General features: G+C 42.9%; 1 protein-coding gene across 48 annotated transcripts in view; it reads right to left on the reverse strand.

Annotated features, from left to right (window-relative positions):
- Positions 1-19793, reverse strand: part of RIMS2 (regulating synaptic membrane exocytosis 2) — a 443591-nt gene that overhangs the window by 289521 nt on the left and 134277 nt on the right. For 2 of the 48 annotated variants that reach the window (XM_072151396.1, XM_072151395.1), the window contains exon 1: positions 7546-8085. The exons of 45 other annotated variants lie outside the window; for them this stretch is intronic. In XM_072151396.1, coding sequence (XP_072007497.1) covers positions 7546-7667 — 122 coding nt within the window. In that variant the 5' untranslated portion in view covers positions 7668-8085. Of the gene's footprint in view, positions 1-7545; positions 8087-19793 lie in introns of those variants that run through there. One more of the 48 variants, XM_072151392.1, reaches the window with a different exon arrangement.

A 19793-nucleotide genomic window follows, 5' to 3' on the forward strand; every position in this document is an offset into this window, starting at 1 on the left:
CTTGAGCTGCTTCTCCGATCGAAAAAGAAAAGAACAGCAAATAGATGGATTAACATATTCTATTAAAAATTACTATTTTTTATTCTTCGGACAAACCGAAAATGAAAAAAATAAAAAAAATAAAAGTAAAACTTTTCCTACTACTTTGTGTACGCAGCTCCTTAGCCTGTTTATACGTTTCAAAGATAACAGACTGCAAACAATGCCTGTGTAATCTGATTATACAAAGTAACACATGACTGCAGGATCAGACTACACTGAGTTTGTTGTAGTCTGTCACCGTGGAGACAGGTGCAAAAAGGAGCGAAAAAAACCCCCAAAATATTAGATTTTTCCATAAGTTTCAGTTTGTATATTAATGAAAGTTATAAGAAATTGTGGTATTGGAGATATTGATGCAGAATTTAAAAAATGCATTAGCTGTGGTTTTGGAAATGATTCTACTGTTGTAAAAACTGTTTCTTATTCTTATATAATTTTTTGAAAAATGTAATAATATTTTACAATATTTTTTTATACCTGGCCGAGGGGACATGTAACTCACAGTTAACATTCCAGCCAAATAAGAGATAACTTACAGGGAACCTAAAGCTAAACGAGCCCTTACTAACTTAACTTATCTTTGAAAATTACTATACAGCAGTAAAGCTATCCCTATATTGTTCCGCTCCATGCCTGACTCACCATCTATGCAAGTGCCCCATGTGAGTCTGCTCATCGTCTTCCCTTTTAGCTCCAGCATATCCATGTTCTCGCTGCTCAGTCGTGTCTCAAGCTCCTTTACCCCTTCCGCAGGAATAACAGAAACCCTGGCTGTGCTTGACTTACTGAAGAGAATTCCTGAGGGAGGTGGAATGAGCGAGTGGATTTCTCTTCAGCAAGTCGGTCACTCACAGCCAGTATCTCTCTCATTCCTGAGGGAGGGGTGAATGATGTTGCAGAGCCGAGTTTGCTTAGCTGAAAAGAAAGCAACCCCCTTGTCAATCAGGAAGGTAGACGCAGGACTGAGCTAATAGTACATGAATATGCATAGAAGGTGAATCATCTTTACAAATGGACTGTGGAACTTTACAGGTATGGAGATGAACAATATAGGGATATTTCTACTGCTGTATAATAGCAGTTTTCAAACATATGTTTTGTTAGTTTGACAGGTTCCCTTTAAGATTCCAGAACCTCTTAGATGAAATAATCAATGATAAGCGTGTCAACAAAGAGTATACCGAGGGTCAGACTGGCCGACCAGCGCACCAGAGAATCCTCCAGCAGGTCCAGGCTTCAACACACAATAAAGGGTCCTCAAAATCCAGCGGAAGACAAACCCATATGTATGTGAAAGGAACAATCACTTGTCAATATTGTCTATTTCTTTTAGGATGATTCAAAATATTATGAATTTTGGGATCCTATGGATGTTGCAAACTAAATGGGGATTTCATAAATGGAGGCTGGGTCTCCAAGATCACCACCTCTGGTAGGCCCATTGAAACCCAGTCCGATATTGAATTTGCTTCTTATGTCTCCCCCATTGGTAATTAAGTTGAAAATTTTCAATAGACCACTTGGGCAGCTTAGGACCTACGAAAGTTCTCAGTAGAAGACTCAATGAGGTTCTAGTTGAGTTGGCTAAATACTGAGTATGGTGAGGAAAGAAAGACCATTTCCAATGCTGGACATGGACAACTATTCTGAAACAACAGGTTGAGACATTATCGTCCATCTGGAAAATCATTTTTTAAGTGGTGATCAATGGTGATCGCTGCTCATATATGATTTCCAATAAAAATCTATCCAATGTCTTTTAATAAAGCAGTTTCTAACTAGGACAGATCTTCCACAGGAAGAAGCTGTTCATCTGTTTGTATTTTCTGCTTATGAAATGATTCCTCCTCGTAATGTGGATTTCCATATGAATTCTGGCCAGCAGGGGTAATTAGTGGTAAGAACAAGTGAAAATGAAGTAATTAGCACAATTATATCCACAGGAAGCAGCACATCCAGTGCTATGTACTATGAGTTTCTTCCATCATCCTCCTTGCAAATGGTTCTGATTGGTATGGTTCGGTAAGGAGGCTTAAGTGAGGAATTTTTTCTAAATTTTTTTATGTATGGAGAATTTTTTTTAGCTTTTTCAGAATTAGCCATATTGAGGAAGTGATAAAAATATAATAAAATTGATGTAGTATAACATAGAGTCATGATATTCAAACATTCTATATAATGGAACTTCAGATTTACAGGCTGTAGTTCTAGAACTCACACCCACCTGGAGAGCACACAATGGGGGTCATTTACTAAGGGCCCGATTCGCATTTTCCCGACGTGTTACCCGAATTTTTCTGATTTGCGCCGATTTCCCCTGAATTTTGACGCACGCAATCGGATTATGGCACATCGGCGCCGGCATGCACGCGACGGAATATGGGGGGCGTGGCCGAGCGAAAACCCGACGGATTCGGAAAAACCGCCGCATTTAAAAAAAGAAATGTGTCGCTTGGGACGCGCTTACCTTCACTCAGCCCGAGCCGGTGAACTCCAGGGCGTTCAGATGCTTTTCAGCGCAGCAGTCCACCTGGTGGACGGCGGAGGAACTACCTTGATGAATCCCGGCCGGACCCGAATCCAGCGCAGAGAACGCGCCGATGGATCGTGAACGGACCGGGTAAGTAAATCTGCCCCAATGTTGGACTGGCCCAGCAGAAAATCAGAGGATCCTCCGGTGGGCCCCAGCTCAACTCTTTTCTATGGGTTAGTGGAGGGTGGTCCCCTAGGATCATTTTATCTGCCAGGTCCAAGGAAACCCAGTCTGACACTCTACACAGGGTCTACTTAGAGGCCTAGACAGGGGCGGATATACCAATAATACAACTGTTGGGCCCTTCTCTTATTCATAACTCATCACATCTGTATGAGAGGGTGAGAAGGAATAGGTGTCGTGGTTAACAGATATCCAAGGGTATAGTTGGCTTCAGTCTTTCATCACTTTGCAACATAATATATTCCTTCAGTGAACATAAAACAGAAAAAGGAGAGAGAAACATCTCTCATCTGCTCCATCACCCATGAACTACAACTTACCATGAATACCTAGAGGCACATATGTCATGCCTATAGATAGTGTCTGCCATCTGGAGACATTCCCTTTAAGAGTTTATAAATAAAGCAGAGCAAGAGAAGTCTTCCTCATCACTAGAATACAGTTTTTTGCCATCTCCTAAAGCAAGGTTTTTTCTTTAGATGATCATTGGTGGTGGTCCTATTTTTGGAATCCTCACCCATCCACCTTAACGGTTGTTCTCTTGGAAAGCTGCATCCAAGCCCCCGGCTATGCAAGATACTACAGTGAAGATCCATTCTAAAAGATTGGGCGACTCCCTACGCAGCTTGATGGCATGGGTGCCGCTATGTAGGATAAAACTTAAAGTGGATGCAGCTCCGGTTTGGTTGGAGTCCAAAAGGTCGACCTACCAATGTAAAGTAATGGCCTATGGAAGTGATGGCAAAACCTATATAAAAGTGAATCCCTGTCAATTACTGTACTTTCCATGTATGACGGAATTTTCCATGTTTGTATCTATAGGTGTATGAGGTTCCTAACACCTCAATACATGGATATTGCTGGTAGGGGGAACTGGTGATATATGGAAACTGGGTGGGGGCATCAAGAAGCCACTACCGCTATTTGGATACAGAGCTTAGGCCAAGAAAAGGAAAGGAAAATCTGTCCCTAGTGCCTTCCTCCACTCTGCAGATTAAGGTTCCCCGTACGTTGCGACGTGTTACTCTACATATCATAAGATATCCATTTCCATATCACAATCCCCCGAACTTTAAGGAAATAACAATTCACAATCAAGGCGTGCTTAAGAACACATCCAAGAACAATCCACGGAACACTACGGAGAAATCTAGGGTCTTGTAAGCTCCTCTCCTGTACATCCCCTATAGTAGACAGCATAATAATAGGGCAGATAAATGTGGATGTACCACACTCCCAGAATGAGAAGCAGACAGGTAATAAAGCATGGAAGCGTGGGCGTAGAGGTAACCTTCACCGTGATATCTCATCTCTCTAGACCTGCTTCCCGCTTTACGTTATCATTTCCACATTTGTCTGATTTGCTCCATTTTCTACATAAATCCTAATATTTGCATCCATTTCCAACATAGCAAACACTAAAAATGCAGCAAAAAAAGAATAAACAGCCAAAAATAGGTCAAATCTAGACTGAGATAAATGAAAAGTTACCGATTCTGCTCAAGAAGGGCAATGGGAATGGTAGAGGGGTTGGAGAGGCGGCAGAGGGGTATGAAAGATGATAGAGAGGTAGAAGAGATGGCAGAGGGGTATGAGAGATGATAGAGAGGTAGAAGAGATGGCAGAGGGGTATGAGAGATGATAGAGAGGTAGAAGAGATGGTAGAGGTGTATGAGAGATGATAGAGAGGTAGAAGAGATGGTAGAGGTGTATGAGAGATGATAGAGAGGTAGAAGAGATGGCAGAGGGGTATGAGAGATGATAGAGAGGTAGAAGAGATGGCAGAGGGGTATGAGAGATGATAGAGAGGTAGAAGAGATGGTAGAGGTGTATGAGAGATGATAGAGAGGTAGAAGAGATGGTAGAGGTGTATGAGAGATGATAGAGAGGTAGAAGAGATGGCAGAGGGGTATGAGAGATGATAGAGAGGTAGAAGAGATGGCAGAGGGGTATGAGAGATGATAGAGAGGTAGAAGAGATGGTAGAGGTGTATGAGAGATGATAGAGAGGTAGAAGAGAAGGTAGAGGTGTATGAGAGATGATAGAGAGGTAGAAGAGATGGCAGAGGTGTATGAGAGATGATAGAGAGGTATAAGAGATGGTAGAGGTGTATGAGAGATGATAGAGAGGTAGAAGAGATGGTAGAGGTGTATGAGAGATGATAGAGAGGTAGAAGAGATGGTAGAGGTGTATGAGAGATGATAGAGAGGTAGAAGAGATGGCAGAGGGGTATGAGAGATGATAGAGAGGTAGAAGAGATGGCAGAGGGGTATGAGAGATGATAGAGAGGTAGAAGAGATGGTAGAGGGGTATGAGAGATGATAGAGAGGTAGAAGAGATGGCAGAGGGGTATGAGAGATGATAGAGAGGTAGAAGAGATGGTAGAGGGGTATGAGAGATGCTAGAGAGGTAGAAGAGATGGTAGAGGGGTATGAGAGATGCTAGAGAGGTAGAAGAGATGGTAGAGGGGTATGAGAGATGCTAGAGAGGTAGAAGAGATGGTAGAGGGGTATGAGAGATGATAGAGAGGTAGAAGAGATGGTAGAGGGGTATGAGAGATGCTAGAGAGGTAGAAGAGATGGTAGAGGTGTATTGGAAAAAGCAGAGGTGTATTGGAGATGATTGAGGAATAAGAGAAACGGTAGAGGGATAGAGAATATGGTAGAGGGATAGGAGAGATAATAGAGGGGTAGGGGTGACAGAAAGATACTGGAGATGATAGATGGGTAGGAGAGAAGGTAGAGGTGTATTGGAGATAATAGAGGTGGATGGCAGAAGGGTAATAGATATGATAGAGGGGTATAGGAAATGGTAGCGGGGTAGAGGAGATAGTAGAGGGGCAGATGAGATGTTAGAGAGGTAGAGTAGATGGTAGAGGGGTATTGGAGATAGCAGAGGGGTAGTGAGATGATTGAGGGATAAGAGAGATGGTAGAAAGGTAGAAGAGATGGTAGAGTGGTATTGGAAATAATAAAGGAGTAGGTGGATGGCAGAGGCACACTGGAGATTTAGAAGGGTATGGGAGATGGTAGATGGGGAGAGATGGTATATATGTAGGGAAGATGGCAGAGCGGTATTGGAGATTATAGAGGGTTAGGAGAGATGGTAGAGGGGTAATAGATATGTAGATGGGTAGGAAAGGTGGTAGAATGGTAGGGGAGAAATTAGAGGGGTTAGGGAGATGGTAGAGTGGTAGGGGAGACATGCCCTAGGATGAAATACTTCTAATTAATATAGGCCTGCATTTAGAAGACAGCCATGGGAGCTATAAGTCATTATTTAGAGGATATAAATATATGTAAGTAAACTGAATTCACCCTTCTCTGCCCTAGACCACCAGGGAACATAAAAGTATAACCAGTTTAACGGCTTTGAAAGGTGTATGGCTTAGAATTTATCCTCGACAAAGACCATCAGGGAAACCTAACATTACAACGTTTATTGTCTTAAAATTTCATTGAGTTTACAATGAAGCCTTCTCTGTCCTAAACCCCCAGGGGTTTTAACCCATTAAGGGATTCAAAAGTCATTAACCCTCTGTTTAGAATTATCCCTCAACAAAGACCATCAGGGAAAGACTATGATATTACGGTATCGTAGAGTTTACAACCCGTCTCTGCCCTAGACCACCAGGGAATATTAAAATTAACCAGTTGAATGGCTACAAAATAGAGGTTGGAATTTACCCTCGCCATAGACCATCAGGGAAGGTTATAGTACCAGAATTTTTTCCCTAGAAATTAACCCCCTAGACCACCAGGGAACGTAAAATTGATCTATTTTTGGGCCAATTTACTCCTTTTTCCTCAATTCACCGATTTACCCCTACATGGACTTAATACAATGGAATATTAACACTTATGCGTACCCTAGACTACCAGGGGATATAAAAGGTATTCCATTTTTTTAATAATATACCACAGAATAATTCTCGTTTAGCCCTTTCAGCACCCTACTTTGTTAGTTTTCCAGAGCCCCAATTTCTGCAGCACCTGGATATGAGATCAATGCAATGTGAAGCATCTATGGGATATTTAGGACTCCCTATATAGGACTCCCCTGTATGTCTCCCTATATACCATGCAGCGGATGCGTTTGCGGTTCTGCAGGCGAATTGCACATTTTTCTTTGCGTCCATCTAATTGTACAGAGAATTTAATGAAAGTAAATTGCTTCCTTAGGTCTGGAGAAAACCTCCATGTGATCAGTAATCACATCCTCCATAGGGTATTGGAAGCTGCTGCGTCTTGCACATAGTAGGAGCTGTCCAGCACATAAGAAGCAGCTGCATCCCCGGCCGCTGCTTATTAATGGGGATTGTTTAGGGGCAGAGAGGGGACAGCCTTCAATACAGATCATCAATCACTCCCGGCACAGTAAAAAGTAGATCCCATGAATACGGCGTTATCGAATGCACCAAATCTCATCCCTTCCATAAATCTGGCAGGTCAATAGCCCACGTCCCTCTGTGTTTATCCTCTTGTCGTCCCATTCGGGGTGATTTATTTCACCGTAGATGCTTTTACATAGAACTGCTGCATTATCCCAATTCCGACACATTCGGCTCTGCTACATCTGACTGTGTTCCATGTTCTTCAGTTTCCTCCCACGCTTCAGAAACCTAGCGAAAGGTTAATTGGCTTCCTATGAAAGTGCTTGGCGCTATATGGGGGGTAAATGATACATCGCTGTACCCCCTCAAGGGCAGGAGGATACCATCATGCAGCAAAAAAAAAAAAAATATATATATATATATAATGAAAAATTGGAAATATTTTCCCACATACCTGGAGTTGTTCAGGGTCTGGCCGAATAGATCGTTCTGTAAAATGTTGGGAGGTGTGGGGAAAGCCTCGTGAAAATGAGAGAGGACTGTGTTGCAAAACTGGCGTAATGTATCAAACTGCATTTTCCTCTATCGGATCGCCACCCGGCTACAAAGTCGCTGCTCGCAAAGATGACGCCAAAAGCGGACATGCCAGTCAAGTTCCGTCGGCTTCCTGGACCCGGTGAAAACTATGCTTGAACGAGCGAGGGCTGACGAAGGAGCGGACAGTCATTATCCTCCGCAAGATCTAGCATCCGCGCGGCTGCCTCCTGGCTGGGAGCAGCGCAGAGCCGGACGGGCTTCCCCAGCACAAGTGTGAAGCTGAACGCCGAGCCTTCGCTCCGCTCATATTCCTCTAAGCCTATTAAAAACACGCAGCGCACGGAGAGATGCTGGCGTCAGGAATTTCAGCACATCTGGCTGCCAGTAATAAAAATCTCACAAGTCATAAAAAAAAAATGAGGACGAGGCATCCGCGTACAGTTACTACTGTCTGTGAGAGAGCGGAGGAAGAGGAGGAATCCTTCACCACCTCCCATCACAGTGACTGCAGCCAATAGCCGCAACGACTCATCCCACTGAGAGGGGGCTTCCATGGAGGAGGCACCGGGGGGTTACCTGCCTCAGGACTACACATTACACTGTGACTCTGCATATACATACATGGAGGGCTATCTATCTATCTCATATCTATCTATCTATCTCATATCTATCTCATATCTATCTATCTCATATCTATCTATCTATCTCATATCTATCTCATATCTATCTATCTCATATCTATCTCATATCTATCTATCTCATATCTATCTATCTATCTCATATCTATCTATCTATCTCATATCTATCTATCTATCTCATATCTATCTATCTATCTATCTATCTATCTATCTATCTCATATCTATCTATCTATCTCATATCTATCTATCTATCTATCTATCTCATATCTATCTATCTATCTATCTATCTCCTATCTATCTATCTATCTATCTATCTATCTATCTATCTATCTATCTCATATCTATCTATCTATCTATCTCATATCTATCTATCTATCTTATATCAATCTATATCTCCCACATATATCAATCTATCATCTATCTCTTCATCCAATTATCTGTCTATAAAATATAATTGATAATTATCTATCAAATATCTAACATCTAACTATATATATATATATATCTATTATCAATCCATCACATATCTATCTATCTATCTATCTATCTATCTATCTATCTATCTATCTATCTATCATATATAACACTATGGGGGACATTAATCATAGGGGGTCTCAGGTTCGCCTGTTTTTGCGCCCGGTTTGCTCTTCTTTTTGGCTCCTGATCTATGATGGATCTAGTTCTGCCTTAGTAAATGCGTTTTGGAATTGTCTCATGTCCCATTCATTTGCGCCAAATTTGTCTCAAATTGTTAGATCTCATTTGTGACCAATAATGAAAGGAGACTGAGAAAATGTGACAGAACGTTCAGGGCGTCATCTCTGCACAAAAACCTATCATTGTGATGTAACTGCAGGGACTAAAAGTTACAGAGATGTAAAAAAAAAAAATCTTGCTGAAATGAGTCTTTGGCTTTTTTTATATATTTTACATGAAATGGCGTCTGATAATATTCTCAGATCTGTACAATAAGACAATAATCACTCCCAGAGATGATCCCATAGACAATGATGAAGTCCTTACTGGAGAAATTTTACATTTTAAAACTGCTCCGAAGTATTTTCCATGTTGCATAGAGATCATTTTTCATTTGGGAAGTTTTTTGGAAGTGCACCTGCTCAGAGTAGGTGCATTTTTGCGCCCTTTTTGCGACTTTTTAGGCGCAAATTTGTGATAGATGCCACAAACATCTGTATAACAGCCGCTCACTATGTCAGATAAAGTGCAGGGACTCAGAACCACTAAGTACCGGACTTTGCCATGCGCCAGATTTTTGCGCAAAAAAGCGCTATTAATGTCCCCCTATTATTCTCAATCACCGGTTTATTCTATCAACTTTCAACCTAAAAATTTCTACAAAAATGTTTTTTTCTCCCCCCAAAACCCTTAACCTTCAAATTGATGAAATATTCTTCTCAGGGTCTGTGCTACTTTTGTGCTCAATCAGCATAAAATCTGTGACCGCTGTTCCCACCGCACGGCTAGCAATGGGTTAATCATGGCATTAGCGTCCCCGCTGATCCGGCTGCTCTGGGATTGGCACTGGGTCTGTTTAATACACATTTTCGAGGCCGTAATAGTAAACAGGGCAGAATCAGAGATTACACACTGACCGCTGGCACGGATCATGGCGGCCTGTTCTTTACTATGTAGAACCAGAACCGTGTATTTCTTTTTTTTTTTTAGGTAGGGCGGGGAGCCGGGGGGTTAATTTCTCAAATCCCAGTTGCCCAACTCTTAAAGGCGAAATTACCACCGTGGAGAACGGATTCCTGCGCAGGATGGAGAAGCCATTTTCACAAATAATTCTCATTTGTGTGGTGTGCTCGGCTAATGCTCCATCGCTGTAGGCAGGGAGCGGCGCGGGCGCGCTTTCTCCCTGGTGTGTAAACGGCTATAGCCTGCGCAAGATAATGGGAGATTCAGCAAATTACGCTTTTAATGTCTTCTTCCCCCCTGTTCAATTAAAATGAGCAGCATCCCTCCCTTTTCCCAACGTTCTTCTTTTATGCAACCGCAATCTAATGAAAGGACAATCATCTATTTTAGGAACACATGGGGGGGGGGGTGAGGGAAAAAAAAAGTTGCCGGTTGCAGGCTACTCGAATGCACTTCTCTGCATTGACATGACACAGCCTGCAGCATCCCAGTAAGGGTTAATACCCGCCACCATCCTCATCCCCCTCATTCATTTCCAGCACACCTCGTCAACGCAAACTTGCTCCGTAAAAAAAAACCCAGGGAAATCGAGATTTTTATATCGCCACCGGGAGCAAAATCTAGGAAGAAGAGGAGAAGAGCTGAAGGCGAACAGGCAGACAGCGATCCCCGTCCCCCTCCCCGCGGTCTGAAGACGAAAACAGCAGAGCGCAGGAAAATAATGATAACATACATTTGTGAACTACACCTGACTAAGCAAACGTAAGACGGAGAGCCGGGAAGAGCCGTCATTCATAGGAGGAGCAGCGGCGACCAGCGCTCAACCCCTACAGTACTGCGGTCTGTGCAGCCCCCCTCATTATTACTATTGCAGTAGTAGGCAATGCTCTCAGTGATCAGACCAATGGTGTAGTGGCCTAGAATGAGAAGAATAATCGGCTTCCAACTAAACACAGCACCACACAAACACATAGGTCTTATATGGTATTGCAGATCAGCTCTACGGATTATACATCACACTCTTCCTCTTTGCTATGAATCCCATGATGCCTCAACACAGAGTCGAATGAACTCTTGGAGACAGAACCATCTCTATTACCTGGGGGTGCACTGCTGTTATCCTCTCTCTATCTAGATTCTCTTTACCATAAGTATACAGTCAGGGAGGCTCAGAAGCTTATTTATAAGGTTGTGACAGGAACCTGCTTAATTATTTTAAGCAACTGTCACACAAGTTTCTGCATAGCAACATCAATCGCCCTCAGCCGGAACATCTCACAGAGCATGCCCACAATACTTCATTCACAGAATGTAATAAATCATGGTATAGAATTTAGTTCTATTCTAATCTAATACTAATCATGTTCCTAAACCCTTCTCCCTCTCCAGCCAGCATGGTCACTATCACACATCCCAAAGAGCATGTCCATTAGTCTCCCATACCTGAGCTCCATGTTCTTCTTACTCTGTTCTCTCCACCCTGCACAGCATAGTAAATTCCACACATCTCACAGAGCATGCCCACGTCATTCACCATTCCTAAGACATCCTCCAGCTTCTCCACACTCCTCCCTCTCCAGCCAGCATAGTAACTATTACACAAAAGAGCATGCCCACATCATTCACCATTCCTAAGACATCCTCCAGCCTCTTCACACTCCTCCCTCTCCAGCCAGCATAGTAACCACTACACAAAAGAGCATGCCCACATCACTCGTACTCTGACCACCCAGGAAAAGTAACTATTCAACATATCACAGAGAATGACCGCATCACCTGCCATAACTGAGGTATCATCTTTATTCTCCTCAATCCTCTGACCTCTTCACCCATCCCAGCAAAGTAACTACTTTACCTATCACAGAGCATGCCCACATCACTCTCTCATAACCAAGGCAACCCCAGCTATTCCTCTCTCCTCCCTCTCAATGCAGCTCAGTTACTACTGTACATAACACGGATCACACCCACATCATTTTCCCATAGCTGAGGCCTCTTCACTCTGTCTTCTACACCCATCCCAGCACCATGGCCACTCTATAGCATAGTAACTACTCTACCTATCACAGAGCATGCCCACATGCTCCATCTCCTCCCCACTCTGCTCTCTCTACCCAACATGGTAACTACTGTACCTATCACAGAGCATGCCCACATATCTCCAATAACTGAGGCATCCTCCATCTCCTCCTCACTCGGCCCTCTACATCCAGCATAGTAACTACTGTACCTATCACAGAGCATGCCCACACATCTCTCCCATAACTGAGGCATCCTCCATCTCCTCCTCACTCGGCCCTCTCCATCCAGCATAGTAAGTACTGTACCTATCACAGAGCATGCCCACATATCTCTCCCATAACTGAGGCATCCTCCATGTGCTCCTAACTCTGCCCTCTCCATCCAGCATAGTAAGTACTCTACCACTCACAGAGCATGCCCACATATCTCTCCCATAACTGAGGCATCCTCCATGTGCTCCTAACTCTGCCCTCTCCATCCAGCATAGTAACTACTCTACCACTCACAGAGCATGCCCACATATCTCCAATAACTGAGGCATCCTCCATCTCCTCCTCATTCTGCACGCTCCATCCAGCATAGTAACTACCTATCACAGAGCATGCCCACATCTCTCCCATAACTGAGGCATCCTCCATATCCTCCTCACTCGGCCCTCTCCATCCAGCATAGTAACTACTCTACCTATCACAGAGCATGCCCACATATCTCTCCCATAACTGAGGCATCCTCCATGTGCTCCTCACTCTGTCCTCTCCATCCAGCATAGTAAGTACACTACCTATCACAGAGCATGCCCACACATCTCTCCCATAACTGAGGCATCCTCCATGTGCTCCTCACTCTGTCCTCTCCATCCAGCATAGTAAGTACTGTACCTATCACAGAGCATGCCCACATATCTCTCCCATAACTGAGGCATCCTCCATGTGCTTCTCACTCTGTCCTCTCCATCCAGCACAGTTACTCTTGTATAAACTGTATCACAAAGCGTGCCCACATCACCCTCCACTGAAATTATATAGATTGACTATTTATTATTTCTATGTATTATACTCTATTACAAATTGCTGTGACTTCTTTTGCGGCATATAAGGCAGGATAGATGCTAGTAATAAAAACTCAATTATAATGAAAGCATTAATAATAAAATTTTGTTATGATGGTGATAATGAATAATAATATGAATTCTAATTATTTATATAAAACAAAAAAGTAAAAATAATAATTAAAAAAAGGTGACACATTCCCTTTAAACCTCCCCCCAAAATAGTGCAGCGCTGAGTATACTTATCAGCATAAGCAATAAATACAGTATGAAAACGGCTTGACAATGGGCAGACTACATTTAAGTCTATGGTATGGGACAAGTGAATGAAACCACCACTTACTGTATATGATATAAATAATGTATCACCAATTAGAGATGCCAGGAACACCCATTTAATAATACATGTAGCAAACTATTTCTGTGCACAGTTTGGCTCCCATGCCCCTTGGTGCAGAGACGCTCTTCACAATGCCGGTCATGCCAACATGCTGGGCAATAAAGCGGCAGGGATATGCCAGGACACAATCATCTGTATCAGACTATTGTAGATGGGATTGGGCTTCATTAATTAGGAGGAGATGCCGCTCTGCGGTTAGGGACGGGTGTCAGCTTCCTCACACTATGCGGCTTGTTCCGGAGCCAGACCAGAGATCTGATCTGCTACATTGTAGCAGGACTTGTAGCGGATGAGACTCATCAATCATTGGATTCCATGACATAATGGACAACGTTTACTAAAGCCCCTGCGCCAATTTTCTCTCAGACTTTTCACATTCTTTTCAGTGCAAACTGCCTGCACGGGTATTTAAAGGGGTTGTCCACTTTCAGCAAATATTTCATATGGAAAAGTTATTAAAGTTTCAAATATACTTTCTATATTAATTCTTCAACGTTTTCTAGATCTCTGCTTGCTGTCAAAGCTTCTTTGTGTACTTCCAGTGGATAGAAATCTGTCCATGTGATGTGATGCAGGTGCATGAACCGTTATTATCACAGAGAGTAATAGGAGCTGTGTGATAATAACGGCTCGTGCACCTCCATCACATCACATGGACAGATTTATATCGACTGGAAGTAAAAATAGAAGATTTTATAGAAGGACAGCAAGCAGAGATCTAGAAAACCGTGAGTGATTGATACAGAAAGTATATTGAAAAATTGGATAACTTTACCTTACACAAATCATATCAAACATTTGCTGACAACCCCTTTAAGAAGTTTTCGAGACACATTCCTAGCGCACGCAACACAATTGTGGCGCAAGCTACACTATACCCAATGCGACACAAAATTCTTTACTGAAATGGGCATTCTGGTGCGCAGTCGGCCCATGCTCCACATTTATCATGCAAAGGTATGACGGAAATGTGTGGCATGTTCCATGTTAAAGGTGCACCAAAAAATGTGGTGCACTCTGTCGGGTCAGTGCCGGGGACACCAGTTTCATGAAGAGCGTGTGCTACAAATCATTAATCTGGTGCCCCCTGCACAATACACAGGTAACTGCACATATTGGGGGTCATTTACTCAGGGCTATTTTTCGTCAGGTTTCCCGAATAGTACCGATTTGCGCCGTCTTTCCCTGAATTGCCCCGGGTTTTTGGTGCATGCGATCGGATTGTTGCGCATCGGGGTCGGAAATCGGGTGGCGTGGCCGTCGGAAAACCCAACGGATTCGGAAAAACTGCGGAATGTTTTAAAAAAAATGTGCCCCTTGACACGAGCTTACCTGCACCCAGGATAGCTCGGTGAACTCCGGCGGACTTCAGCACAGCAGCGACACTTGGTGGACATCGGGCGCACTACATTAGTGGATCGCCGGAAGACCCGAATCCTCGACGGAGAAAGCGCCGCTGGATCGCGACAGGACCGGGTAAGTAAATGTGCCCCATTGGCTCACATTTATCAAAAATAGTGCAAATTGCTCTTTATGCAGTTTACCTGTAGAGGGTGCAGTGTGCGACAGATTCATGAAATGTGTCACACGTTCTTAATGAATCTGGCGCCCCCTGCAGCTCTCCGGCAGAATGCACCATTTTTTTTCTGGTGCATTTTCTTCCTTCTGCAGAATTGTGGCGCACATCGTACAGAATTGTGGCTAGTAGTTCAATGGTGTAAAAGCTGGTGACAGTGTCCCTTTCAGACTGATTACCATGTTTTGTGCTAATATGACTTTTATCCTCACCACCAAATGCAGCTTTTTGGTGCAACTCTATTGATTTTGGTGCAATTGGAGTCCTGCAATTTGGAAGGGTTGAAAAGGCGGCTTTGGGAGAGAATGAAGGGTCTGTAAGAAGTGAACTACAGGCAGTCCCCGGGGATACATACAAGATAGGTTCCATAGGTTTGTTCTTAAGTTGAATTTGTATGTAAGTTGAAACTGTATATTTTATAATTGCAGATCCAGACCAAAAAAATTTTTGCCCCAGTGACAATTTTAGTTTCAAAATCTTTTGCTGTAATGGGACCAAGGATTATCAATAAAGCTTCATTACAGACACCTTACAGCTGATCATTGCAGCCTGGGACTATAGTAAAGCATTCAGAGACTTCACCAGAGGTCACAGTGGGCAGAGGGGTCCGTCTGTAACTAGGGGTCGTCTGTAAGTCGGGTGTCCTTATGTAGGGGACCGCTTATATACAGGTTATTTCTACCATATGTATAGTAGTAATAATATATTATAGGCTAAGAATAGAACTACCGGTATATTATGTTATGAAAGGTACAAAGTACAACCAGAGCAGGTAGTGTATAACATAGATAGTAATCATGTGATTTACTAATAGTCCAAAGTTAACATTATATAGAAATGATTTATAGATGAATACAATGACACAGTACAGGCGGAGAATCTGAAAGAGACTGCAGCAAATCTACAGCAGCCACATAATTACTACAATCTAATGAGAGGAGAAACTCTCCGGGCACATTACTGATCTATGTTTGCTAAGCCCGACTGATACAGAGATCCGCATACAACTCATTAGGGCTATTACAAGTATGAGCTCAGTGAGCAATGTCCAGCCTGAAACCCAGTGCAGCCATGTGGGAGCTTTTCTGGAGGACAAGATATTTAAAGGGATATTCATACCATAGAATATCCATACAGGCAGTCCCCGGGTTATGTACAAGATAGGGTGTGTAGGTTTGTTCTTAAGTAGAATTTGTATGTAAGTTGGAACTGTATATTTTAAAATTGTAGCCCCAGCCAGAATTTTTTGGTCTCTGTGACAATTGGATTTTAAAAATGTTGGGTTGTCATAAGAACCAGGAGTAACAATGAAGCTTCATTACAGACGCCTGTGATATCTGTTACAGCTGATCATGTCTGTTGTCTGTAAGTCGGGTGTTCTTAAGTAGGGGACCGCCAGTACTCCCATTAAAGTGAACAGAGAGAGTAGGTGCACCAGAATTACTGGAATTATTGCCATTTTTTTAATATATAAACTCTACATGTTTGGCTTGTCCTGTCCTCATGGTTGGCATCACCGGTGTGAACTCTTTAAATACTCTTTTAATGCCGATGGCGCCCATTTCAAAGAGGAACAGCCCCGACAGTGACATAATACGCGAGCAATGATCCGGGAGCAATGTCGGCACCAATCGCGAGTGTTACTGGTAAGGGTGTGCGTTCAGGGTGTGGGGTGTGGGTGGGCGTTCAGGTCCAGCACCCAGACCCCAACAGAATTTTGATATTCCAAACCTCAAAATGGCCAAATCCAAACATCAAAGGGTTCACTGATCCACATGTAATTCACCAATTTACAGTGACTTTCCCCACATGGAGTATCTGGAGGATACTCTTCTTGTAAACTACGAAGTCCATACCGGGGAGGGAAATTCTGCAGAGATTCCAACAATGTAAAGAAACAACTAAAGAATTCAGGTCAAGCAAAGCAATAAAAGATATTGCGAAAGGCCTTCAACATCCATCACTGTTGTCATGAAGGTAAACTGCTGACTGTAAGTAACTCCGCTAAGTGACAGTTTTGGAAGACGATGGATTCACAGATATTTGAAGATAATCAACCGTGATGCGTCTTGTGGACATTAACCATCAGGCTGGATATATTTTATCAGGATACAGGAAATAATTCGGGTCATGTAGTGATAGAGGAGGAGTTTATTAAAGGGGGATACAAATACTAAGCCTAATTATCCTGAGTGGCAAAATGTAGCACCAAAATGGGGCAAAAGAGGTCAACAGTGCTGGGAAAGATCTTAAAAACACTGATCCACACTAATTTAAGCCCCTGCACCAAGTCTATGTTCTTTAGTTCTTTTCGGTGCAAACCACTTGCACCTGTGTTTATAAAATGTCTGTGACACAAATGTGCTGCGCTATACCTGACGTGACACAAAATTCTGCACTGAAAGAGGCGTTCCGGTGCACAGCCGGCGCGTGCAACACATTTATCATGTGGTGTTCGACAGAATTGTGTCGCTCCCCTTGTTAAAGGTGGACCAAAAAAACCCCACAAATCCTGAATCTGGCGCCCCCTACACACCACACAGGAAAACTTCCCATACTACACGCTGCACGTTTTGATAAATGTGGGCCCCATTTATCAAAATGTGCAGTTTGCCTGTGAAGAATGCAGGGGGCGCCAAATTAATGAAGACTGGTGCCCGTTTTCCATGAATCTGGCGCCCCCTGCGCTGCTCGGGAAGTGTGCACCATTATTTTTGGTTCATGCTGCAGAATTGTGGCGCATGTCCGTAATAAATGTGGTGCAAACTCCGACTCAGCAGTAACAGCCCCTTTAGGGGCACAGTTTTTCGTCTTGTCAGACACAGAGCAGCCGCCACACAAAACTGGCGCAGACACTTTATGAATGTGGGCCGGTGGCTTTGATTGCACGCTCATTTGGTTGAGCTCAATTGTGGTCCTAGGGTGGCAAGTTGTCTACCACCATTTCAGGCCAAAAACTATCCCTCTAGACGCCCCATAGTGTGCATGACTTTTTTGTTGGTAGTTTGCCACTTTCAGTCATCCAGTCCTGCCTCTGCTCTCTTTGGGTCCTGCTCACATCCATCTAGCATGAATGGCTATCTATTACCTAGTTAATGCGCAATGAAAAGTTTTTTCCACTCGCCATCCAATTTGTTGCCTAAAGCCCGGCCACAAAAGGTATCATATTTTTTTTTTATTAAGCTCGAAGTCTTTTTTTTTCTTCTACGTCCTTGTGTTCTTTCAAGGTCGTCCTAAGACACATCATTGCTAATGATCCGGTGACCTCTAGACCCACCAAGACCTGTGTCCAATACATCTAAAAATAAACTTGTTGAAACCTCCCCCCATTCTGCTAAAATCATTTCTGACTATTGACTTACGGTCGAGTATAAATTTGGGCGACATTTATTACCCATGCTGCCCGTGATGTCAGGTGTTAGATGAGGACTGTAAGGAACGCACACAGATATTGGAACTTGTGACTGAAATATTAAATTCTCCTGTGGCTCCATCCCTTTTACTAAAGAGCCACTCCCCTTAAAGAGTTTATCCAAGAAATATAAAAACTAAAAAGATTTTATTTCTCAAAATATTCAGATATTCCTGACCATAAAATGGCTGCAGATGGGGGGGGGGGGGGAGTTATGTAACTGTCCCTGAGCAATGGTCCTGCCAGGACCTTACGACAATATTCATGAATATGAGATCAAGGTCCTGGCAGGGCGATTGTTCATGGACAGTTAGAGACCACATGACCCTCCGTCTGCGGCCATTTTATGGTCAGGAATCTCTGGCTGACGAGGAAACAGAGAGGAGGCTTCACTTTACATATCAAAAAAGCAGAGCAGAACTATTAATAGATACATATGGTAAATTACCTAATTTCCTGCCCCCTCACTTTCCCTCATGTAATATGTGTGTAAGTGGACAACCCCTTTAAAAGAGCAGCAACCAAGAGCTGGTAAACGAGCTGGACACTAACATCATGCAGAAGTGAATTCCCCTTTAATTCACTTTTTAGGAACAAAAAAATTAGCAGATTTTGGCACAAAAGCAATATTGCGCCAAAATGAGCTATTGTAATAAGCTGGTGAACTCCCCTTATAGAGATGACACCAAATTATCTCACATTATTGCATCTATTTTCTGCAATCATCACATTAATTATATTTTGCCAAAAATTTTAAGCATAGAAAACTGTAATTTTGTGATTACCTCAGCCTTGACAATTTTAACGACCTGAAAGTAACAATGTTTGTATGGTTTACGTAACGTAGCTGAAAAACTACAACTCCCAGAAGGCTTTGCTCCCTTACACTTGGTGTAGTACTATATTACACTTTGCATACCGAGATACATAACAAGCATTGATCCTAAGCATTGCTACCAATATTCTTTAAATCCATTAGCTCTTATGTCACTTTGAAGCTAACACTAATGCATGTCCTCATTTCTCCCGGCCTAACGAGTATAACCTTCTGCTAATTGACCTTCATGCATCACAGATCTAAAGAGTATTCACAATGCAGCTCTAGGAAACACTCTGCTTCCTCCCAGACTGGTCTCTATGTATTCCTATAATCTCCTCTAACTCATGATACAATGTATAGACCCGCAGCTCTCCTTTACAACCTCCTCCAATGTAACACAAGTTGTAACTACCGATTAGTTATTATATGTGGCTCATAGGAAGGTGCAGTACATTCAAGTACTGATGTGGAATTCAAAAATGGATGTTTTATGCTGAAAATTAGCGATAATCACCGGACTGCAGACTACAGACACATCTGTAGCCCTTTAATTCCTCTTTGCCGATGTCAGTTACAAGAGCAGAGGGAT

The sequence above is a fragment of the Engystomops pustulosus genome, chromosome 5 (assembly GCF_040894005.1).
Source record: "Engystomops pustulosus chromosome 5, aEngPut4.maternal, whole genome shotgun sequence".
NCBI classification, from domain to species: Eukaryota; Metazoa; Chordata; class Amphibia; order Anura; family Leptodactylidae; genus Engystomops; species Engystomops pustulosus.